The sequence below is a fragment of the Xenopus laevis genome, chromosome 7S (genome assembly GCF_017654675.1).
Source record: "Xenopus laevis strain J_2021 chromosome 7S, Xenopus_laevis_v10.1, whole genome shotgun sequence".
Classification (NCBI taxonomy): domain Eukaryota; kingdom Metazoa; phylum Chordata; class Amphibia; order Anura; family Pipidae; genus Xenopus; species Xenopus laevis.
In genome coordinates, this window is record NC_054384.1 from 110,089,227 (window position 1) to 110,099,146 (window position 9,920).

Sequence of the window (9,920 nt, forward strand, 5' to 3'; positions counted from 1 at the left end):
CAATTGAAAAATTGCTTTGAATTTGCCGTTCTATAAGACTTTAAGGGGGTTGTTTATCAAAATCTGAAATAAAAAAAAGTCCAACCAAACTAGAATCCATAATTTGACCTTATTTATTATTAAAAAAAAAAAAGCACGATTTAATTAGATCAGGGAAAAACTCTATAAAAAATCTAGCAAAACCCGGAATCGTACAATTTTTTTAGGATTTTTGTCCCCAAACCATTTTTTTTGGGGCTTTCTCCCCTAAAAAGCCTGAAGTTTTTAGATTTTTGCCTGAATTAGTCAGATTTATATTTTCTAGTTAAAAAAAATGAATTTTTCGAGGTTTTCGCATTCAGACTTTAATAAATTACCCCCTAAAAGTTTTCTTAAAGGTGAATCACCCTATTAAAGCAAGGACTGAGTCTCTTTCCCTAAAGTCGGAGATTGGCGTATGATTAAAGCGAATGTGCGTTTCCGTTGATCTCTGAATCCTGCGCTGATCAATGTGCTGCCGTTGGAAGTTTCATCTCTTCAGTTCTGATGGAGCAGCAAACCAGCCAATCAGGAACTTAATTGACTTTGACTTTGGGCAGAACGCAGAGCATCTCGAAGAGCAGGTTGGCCCCGGTCAGTGCCGTGTTGCCTGGGAGTAAAGAGAAAAGTCATTAATAGAGGAATCCATATTTGGTGTTAGGGATGCGGGAGATGTTGCCATGGGAAGCAGCAGCTGGGGCTGCCATACAGCTACACACGTTCCTGCACCCAATCATGTGCTTATTGGCAGGTCCCTTCGACACTATCCCATTCCGAATATTTCCCAAAACACTCACCAGTCTGGTCATAGACTGGAGCCACTTCCACTAGGTCACAACCAACAACACTGAGCCCCCGGCACCCGCGGATGATCTCCAGAGCCTCGGATAAAACACACGTCAGTAGGTACAACAGTCTCTATATATTCCCCATACACTTAGGGGCCCATTTACTTAGTTTGAGTGAAGGAATAGAGGAAAAATTGTTTGAATTTCGAATGTTTTTTCTGGCTACATCGACTACGACCTTCGAATCGAACGATGGTCAAAGGAGCTCTCCATGCAGGTGAAACAAGCCATCCTTAAAGGGATACGGTCATGGGAAAAATTTTTTTTTCAAAATGAATCAGTTAATAGTGCTGCTCCAGCAGAATTCTGCACTGAAATCCATTTCTCAAAAGAGCAAACAGATTTTTTTATATTCAATTTTGAAATCTGACATGGGGCTAGACATTTTGTCAATTTCCCAGCTGCCCCCAGTCATGTGACTTGTGCTCTGATAAACTACAATCACTCTTTACTGCTGTACTGCAAGTTAGAGTGATATCACCCCCTCCCTCCCCCCCCCCCCAGCAGCCAAAAAAAAGAACAATGGGAAGGTAACCAGATAGTAGCTCCCTAACACAAGATAACAGCTGCCTGGTAGATCTAAGAACAACACTCAATAGTAAAATCCAAGTCCCACTTAGACACATTCAGTTACACTGAGAAGGAAAAACAGCAGCCTGCCAGAAAGCATTTCTCTCCTAAAGTGCAGGCACAAGTCACATGACCAGGTGCAGTTGGGGAATTGACAATATGTCTAGCCCCATGTCAGATTTCAAAATTGAATATAAAAAAATCTGTTTGCTCTTTTGAGAAATGGATTTCAGTGCAGAATTCTGCTGGAGCAGCACTACTAACTGATGTGTTTTGAAAAAAAACATGTTTTTCGATGACAGTATCCCTTTAAGGATGGCTTGTTTCACCTGCATGGAGAGCTCCTTTGACACCATGTTGTCTGTTCCACATACACCCCCCCCCCCTCAAATCTACTACTTCATTGATAAAGACATAACCAAGGAGTTGCCCCACCTGCCCATGAAATTGCCTTTGACTCATTTGTCCAATTACTTTTGAGCCCCAGAAATGAAGTGATTGTGTTAAAAAAAGGCTTTAGTTCCCCACATTTTTATACAATCTTTTTGTTCAACCCACTGAATTAAAGCTGAAAGTCTGCAGTTCAACTGCATCTGAGTTGTTTCATTTAAAATTCATTGTGGTCACGTACAGAACCAAAATTAAAAAAAAAGTAGTCTCTGTCCAAAGATTTCTGGACCTTACTGTATGTCTCAGGACCAAGATCCCCTTGTAAGTACAATAAAGGGACGACTTCCCCTTTACCTGGCTTGTGGTGAGCCCGGCTATTTCTGGGGTTCCAGTTCCAGGGGCGAAGGACGGGTCTAGTCCGTCAATGTCAAAACTGATGTAAACAGGTCCAGCTCCCATTTGGCGCCTCACTTCTGACATCAGCGGGACCAGAGATTTAAACCAACAGTCATCTGCCAGGACCACACGGAACCCCTGCAATGAGCAGAACTGGGTCAAGAACACTTGGGAATTGCTCTCAAAATTCCTTCAAATGTAGAAACAAGAAAAACTATTTCCTGATCCCCCTCCCCCAAAACCCACAGAGAAATGGTGCCAATAAAAAAGCCTAAAATGATGGTGGCAGCCCCTCCCCCAGCCGGTGTCCTTATACAGAGGTTTATGTATTAGAGGGAGAAAGTGCAGGAATCTGGGCAGAGGGCCACACGCAATCATTATAGTCACAGATTTGGCTTCTGATTACAAATATTAATTATTACATAGGTTCTTGCCCAGAATAAAGTGGCGCAACCCAAGCTTCCCAGAAACTATCAGAGTCAGTGCCCGACCTTTGTAACCGCAAGTAACTATTAAAAACGAAATAGGAATAAATATGATATACATTCAAATCACCACTAGGTGGCACTGCTCTCCAGCTCTGAAGGCAGCACTAGACACAGTGGGTTACAGTAGCTCAGGTGGGAAATCTTTAGGCTTCTATATAAAGCATGGTTTTCGGAGAGTAGTTGGAGTGCAGTGCATGATGCCAATGTACCTGGTTTCTGCCGAAATCATAGGAGTTGGCGCTGTAGGAGGAGCCCCGGATCCCAATCTGTACAACCCTCTTACAGTCCAGGAGACCTTCATCAACGCAGCGCCTGAATGGGGTCCCATGGTAGATCTTCTCCCCCAGGGCGGTGTCTCCAGTATCAGTGTGAGCGTCCACGTGTACCAGTCCCACGGGCCCATGTCTGTAACCAATAAGAATCCGGTTTATAAACGGTCACATGACTGGGATATTTATTTATTCATATTCATTTAATTTCCCCAGAATTCCCAAATACCTGCTGCTGGTGCCCAGCACTTACTTTTCAGCCACCGCCTGCAGAATGGGATACGTGATGGTATGATCCCCACCTGCACAGAACACATATATGACAGTTAGAGAAGCAGCGGCAGCCATTCCACCATTGGGGGCAAATAATCTGTACAATGTTACCCCTCCACTCCCCTGTGCCAATAGGGGGGAGAAGTGTTGAGCACTTGGGATAATTCAGCAGTTAATGACTATTTATTATAACCCTAATCAATAGGAAATTCATGTTCCTGCTTTCATAAACATATATCTATAGGGATTGTTATAGTTTCACTAAAGCGTGCAGAGGAGTAAAACTGGAAGGGCTTTCATTTACAATTGATCCCACCTCCTTCAGATAAGCAGCGAGGAGCCAATCATATTACACTCCACAGTCAAACCTCCTGATCAATGAATTCCTCCTTATCTGTAAGCTTGAGACATAACCAGCAACCAAAGGAGGAGGGTCTTGTTTATATAGAGCTCATTATCAATTATCAAATATGATTTATAATCCAGTACAGATGAGCCCTCTCTATAATGAGCTGCTCCTTATCTCAAAGCCTAACAAAGCTGCAGCTGGAGGTACAAAAAGGGGTGTGGCTACACACGGTACATTACCCAGGGTTAAAGGGATGCACCCGGTTGCCATGATCTTCTGGTAGGCCTCGCGGATTCTCCGACAGCTGTCCTTCAGGTCATATAAATTCACATTGACGTCCCCGATGTCGGCCACCATGAGAGATTCAAAGGGCGCAGCTTTGGTGGCGATGTTATACCTCCTGATCATACAAGATTCCCCCCTAATGTGACGTGGCCCAAACCTGTAATGTCATTACAAGAATGAGCATCAGCCTGTGGGACGAGTCCCAGAATATGACTAATGACCAGTTATACAGTCTCATTTTAAAAGAATGGTCAGTTTTTTCCAGGTCATCAGCTACTACTTTGTTTCAGGAGTCAGAACCAGTAGTGCCGTGATTAGAAGCAGATGGCAGACACCAGCAATGACCGTTACACAGAATTATAAACCAGTGTCGAACTGGCCCTCAGGGATACCAGGAAAACTCCCAGTGGGCCCAGGTGTTAGTGGCCCCTCATGCTGATAAATATTTGGCCTATTTCATGACCATTCCCTATTTCTATGAGAACAAAGAGGTTAAATAGATGGAATAATAGATTATAGTATGTAAAGAAAAGAGACTATGAGAATAGAGGTTGAGTGAGGAGAGGAAGAATAATAATACTGAGAGTGGCCCCTGGTCTAAGGTCTTTTTGGTGGGCCCCTGGTGTCCCAGTCCGACACTGCTATAAACCCAGTGAGAATGAGGAATGAATGGATATTGGGAAGTTGTATCAGGAGTCAGAAGCAGCAGTGCAGAGAAAGGGACAGACACAATGACAGTTACACAGAACTATAAACCCAGTGAGAATGAGGAATGAATGGATATTGGGAAGTTGTATCAGGAGTCAGAAGCAGCAGTGCAGAGAAGAGAAAGGGACAGACACAATGACAGTTACACAGAACGATAAACCCAGTGAGAATGAGGAATGAATGGATATTGGGAAGTTGTATCAGGAGTCAGAAGCAGCAGTGCAGAGAAGAGAAAGGGACAGACACAATGACAGTTACACAGAACTATAAACCCAGTGAGAATGAGGAATGAATGGATATTGGGAAGTTGTATCAGGAGTCAGAGGCAGCAGTGCAGAGAGAGGGACAGACACAATGACAGTTACACAGAACTATAAACCCAGTGAGAATGAGGAATGAATGGATATTGGGAAGTTGTATCAGGAGTCAGAGGCAGCAGTGCAGAGAAAGGGACAGACACAATGACAGTTACACAGAACTATAAACCCAGTGAGAATGAGGAATGAATGGATATTGGGAAGTTGTATCAGGAGTCAGAAGCAGCAGTGCAGAGAAGAGAAAGGGACAGACACAATGACAGTTACACAGAACTATAAACCCAGTGAGAATGAGGAATGAATAGATATTGGGAAGTTGTATCAGGAGTCAGAAGCAGCAGTGCAGAGAAAGGGACAGACACAATGACAGTTACACAGAACTATAAACCCAGTGAGAATGAGGAATGAATGGATATTGGGAAGTTGTATCAGGAGTCAGAGGCAGCAGTGCAGAGAATGAGCACTGAATGGATATTGGCAAGTTGCACAGAATTACTTTAGGCAGAATTAGTTTTCGGGTGGTTCCAGTATGAAGGATAAAGCTGAATTTCTTACCTGGAAATTGCAGTTCCTTCAGGTCCCTTTAGGCAGTAGACTACACTATAAGAGAGAGACCCTCCTCCAAGGACAGGAAAAAAAACTTTAAATACGCCTTCCCTCGCCCACATCCCTCAGTGTTTATTATTAACAAGGTGAAGACACCAAGGGCTGTGACATCAACAAACAGAATTTATCAGGGAGGGAATTATGTGCTGCCTAAAGGGACCTGAAGGAACTGCAATTTCCAGGTAAGAAATTCTGGTTTCCTTCAAGTCCCCAGGCAGACACTACAAGACATATTGAAAAGATATTTAGGGAGGTCTCATACACCTGTTAGTGACACTTTCTCACTGAGAGCAGCCTCCCTTGAACACATCAAGTCGTACAATCGTTCTGAGAAGATCGTGGTCTCACGATGAGGATCTGATCTTTTTAAAATCTCAACATCTAAGGCCAACTTTAGTCAAAGCCTGTTAGTTGATTTAATGAAGCATCTGACCAATCGGTTTTCACCTAGAGAGAAGCCTCTCATTGATCCAACAGCTGCCGCCTGAGCTCTAAGAGTAGTGGGTCGAAGTCCAGGTGGCACCATCGGCGTCGGTAGCTGAGAAGTGGTGAGTGGATCAGAATCCCCTCAAGGAAAATCTTCTTCAAATTCTAGGGTAACTTTTCGAAGTCCCTGATGTCTATTACGTCTGGTGATAAAACTTGTTGAGTCAATAACGGCCATTCGGGATCCAGGCTGAGAGGGCAAATCTGCTGAGATCTGGGAAATAAATGGGACCCTGATGAAGGAGAGTCCTGCTGGGCCCTAAGCCTATTGACCCTTTCTCTGCCACGTGTGTTAGGTGAGAATGCCTGCTCCTCTGGGCCAGTGAGGCATTATCATTATGGCTCTGTCCAGCCTGATCTTTTGTAACCCCCCCCCCCGGTTACCATTGTTTACCTTAGCCTTCTCCCTTGTCTCCATCAGATCTAATGATGGAATGCCGAAAGTCTGCGGAGAAACTCTGACTCACCGAGAGACTATTCTCCTGGCAGGACTTGTTTTCGAATCTGCGCTGAAGTTGACTGAGCCTTGATATATATCACTTGCAGATGATATTCTGCCCCACGCATAATTCATACATCTGCCATTTTAATGCTGCGAGTCTGTTTATATGAGATTATCTGTGATGTTGTCAGACTGGACTTTCCTTGTCGTTCCCTTCATCTGGTGAGCCGTTGCTGAGAGCTCTCCAAATAAATAGCCAGATGCTCCTGGTGACTGGAGGAGAGTGCGGCTTCTTGCTGTGACCAAGTCCCGTGCCAAGTACCCTGCTCCAAGTACCCTGCTCCAGAGTTCCTGCCTGCTGGCATACGTGGAAAGAACCAGCCAGTGGATTAACCAGGGAGCTCCCTGGGATCTGTCTACATGCCGAGGTATTGTTATAGGATTGTCCAGAGAACTCTCTGAACTGTCGCAGACTCTCGGGATGGCTAGACTTTAATTGCAGCTCCCTTCATCTGATGAGCTATTGCTGTGAGGGCTCTCCAAAAAACCAGATGCTCCTGGTGATTGGAGGAGAGTGGGGCTTCTTGCTGTGACCAAGTCCCGTGCCAGACACTCCAGAGCTTCTCTCCAACCCTTCCAGCTGGCATTCGTGGAAAGTACCAGCCAGTGGTTTAACCAGGGAGCTCCCTGAGATCTGCCCACATGCTGAGGTATTGTTATAGGATTGTTATAGGGTTGTCCAGAGAGCTCTCTGAACCATCTCAGACTGTCAGGATTGTCCTCTGGAGTGGTCTCACGTGAGCTCTGGCCCACAGAACAGCCACAGAATTGACAATATGTCTAGCCCCATGTCAGATTTCAAAATTAAATATAAAAAAATCAGTTTGCTCTTTTGAGAAATGGATTTCAGTGCAGAATTCTGCCGGAGCAGCACTATTAACTGATGGGTTTTGAATCTATCCCCTGAAAATAGGAGCCTGCAAAATTGCCCTTGTGCAAACAGTGTATAAGCCTCATTATCACTTGATTTCCATTCTACCAGCACCGGGAGTATGTGGCCAATCTCTTATTGAATAACACGGAGGGCGGAATCGCCTAATTGCACTACAGTGATCGTTGTCTCGCTAATTATTTCATGGGACTGAACATCCCGTTTTTTCCTTACTTAACTGTTTGAGTATGGGCCATCACATATTAACTCCATGATTGACACCTCACGTAGCATATTATATAACACCAGCACCATCAGGATTCTCTGGGGCTGTATATAGAACTTGATGGGCTTGTTAGACCCAGTTGCTCAATTATCTCTGCAGAATCTGCTACAATAACCTCGGAGCACCACAGGTAACCTATAACTTGTGATTAATTCCTGCTAATACTAATATTGGACTAACAGGACTGACGCCGGTTTATTAACTCAGTTATAACTGAAAAAGTGGACACCACACTCAAAAACACACTGGGGCTCATTTATCAACATTGGGCAAATTTGCCCTTGGGCTGTTACCTATAGCAACCAATCTGATTCGCTTTTAAAAGCTTGCTGCAAGAAGAACAATGAATGCAGCAATCTGATTGGTTGCTATAGGTAACAGCCCATGGGCAAATTTGCCCAGCATTGATAAATGTACCCCACTGTTGCAGCGTCTCCATTGAGCATACAATACAAGGCCAAGCTCACGTTTACACCAATTACTTTCCCGTTAGACTTTCTTTAATCCGGTTGGGGGGGGGGATCCTTTCTCTCAGATGCAGCACTGCTTGTTTTTAATATGGTTTTAAATTTACATCTTCATGGCATGGTTGTGAATAAATATTGCCTTTTAATACTACATTGATCATTTTTTGTTATACTGTATTATCCAGAAGCAGAGGTCTTCGGGGTTAAGTCCCAATTGTGGCTCAGTGTTAAGAACTGAATCACCCTGTGAGGTTTGTAGTCTAAACCAACACCTCCATATGTTGCCTAATTAACCTTCACTCCAGAACTGCACTAAGGGCTCTTACAGACAAGCGTTTTTACCTGCGCTCCGTTTTTCTGCATTCAGCCGCAGGGGAGCGCAGGAATAGACGCATTACATTTTTTCCAATGGGGCTGTACTCACACAGGCGCGTGTAGGCGCTGAACGCCAGTTGAGACGCAACATGCTGCATTTTTCCTTGTTTTGGCGCCTACATGCGTCTGTGTGAGTACAGCCCCATTGGAAAAAATGTAATGCGTCTATTCCTGCGCTCCCCTGCGGCTGAACGCAGAAAAACGGAACGCAGCTTCAACCGCTCGTCAGTAAGAGCCCTTAATGAGAGCGCTACTGATTTAATTAATTATCATTTCCCCACGTGAACAATCGTTGGGGGGATATTTTGCAATTGTGCTGGCTCCTTTCTAAGTTCTAACACATACTATAGAACTATAACTCACAACTCGTGTTTATATTACACAACTGCATGGAAGAAGGTTCCTTTACTGCATGTTGTTGAATTATAACTCACAAAGGAGACTAATGTGACAACCTGCTGGAGCTGAACCAAGTGTCTGTGCCGTTTGTATTGCCTCTCAGATTGTGTGAAAGATAATGGCTGAGGAGCAGGAACTTAATTATAATAAGATATAAGGAAGAACTCATTTGAACTCCTGAGAGATGTTGGGAACTCTGTGTTGGTATTAAATATTAGGATGATACATATTAAATGTATATTTTGCACAATAAGGGACACAATTCAAGGATTCCAACTTGTAGATCAACTAGACTGTGTCCCCACAATACACCTGTTCCATAGTTAAACAAGTCTATAATTCATTGTATAATCCAGTAACCAGGACCTGGGGCTCTGCCCGTCTCTCGCAGCTGCAGAAATACTTACCTGCATTTTCCAGGCACTCCCTGTCCTTGGCGGAGGGTCTCTCTGTATTGTGCTGCCTGGGGACTTGGAGGAAAGCGACGTTGCTCTGATAGGAAAGAAGCAGAATCTCAAGCATCTCAGGTGAATACTGAGTCGTAACATATGGTGCAGATATGGCGGTTTCCTTGCCTTGCTCCGGGGCGGTTTGAGGTGCCAGTGTCCAGGGGGACCCCAATAAAGGCAGCGTCTAACCCCTGTGCAGTCTCCTGGTAGGGGAGTCTCATCATGGTACAAACCCCCGCTGGTCGGGCCACAAACTCAGCACTGGGGGGCTCATTAAACTTGGAGGTGCCGGACGCCTTGCGGTTGGTGGGAGTCTGGAGTTTCCCAAGAGCTAACGGGGGTCTCCTGGGCAAGGAGTGATAAGGTCTCAGGGGGGCCCATCTGGATCTCTGCTCCTGCTTGTATGGGATAATGGGGGCCCTTAGTGGCCCCTGGGACACATTCCTGAGGGGACACAACTGCTTAGAAAAGAGGGGGCCAAACCGGATCCCAGCGTTGAGTCCAGCCATGCCGAGTTTTACTGCACCAGCCAAAGTGCAACAGGTTCCTGGACTGAGCAAGCCCCTCC

The 9,920-nt window shown here is 44.8% G+C and overlaps 1 protein-coding gene across 1 annotated transcript; it reads right to left on the bottom strand.

Annotated features, from left to right (window-relative positions):
- Positions 1–90: 90 nt before the first annotated feature.
- On the bottom strand, positions 91–9,920 carry agmat.S (agmatinase S homeolog; the record flags this gene model as incomplete). The annotated part of the gene is given in 7 exon segments (NM_001095741.1): positions 91–628; positions 816–900; positions 2,181–2,360; positions 2,920–3,115; positions 3,233–3,281; positions 3,841–4,043; positions 9,479–9,920. Coding segments are annotated over 7 exon segments (1,170 nt in total). The 3' UTR covers positions 91–554.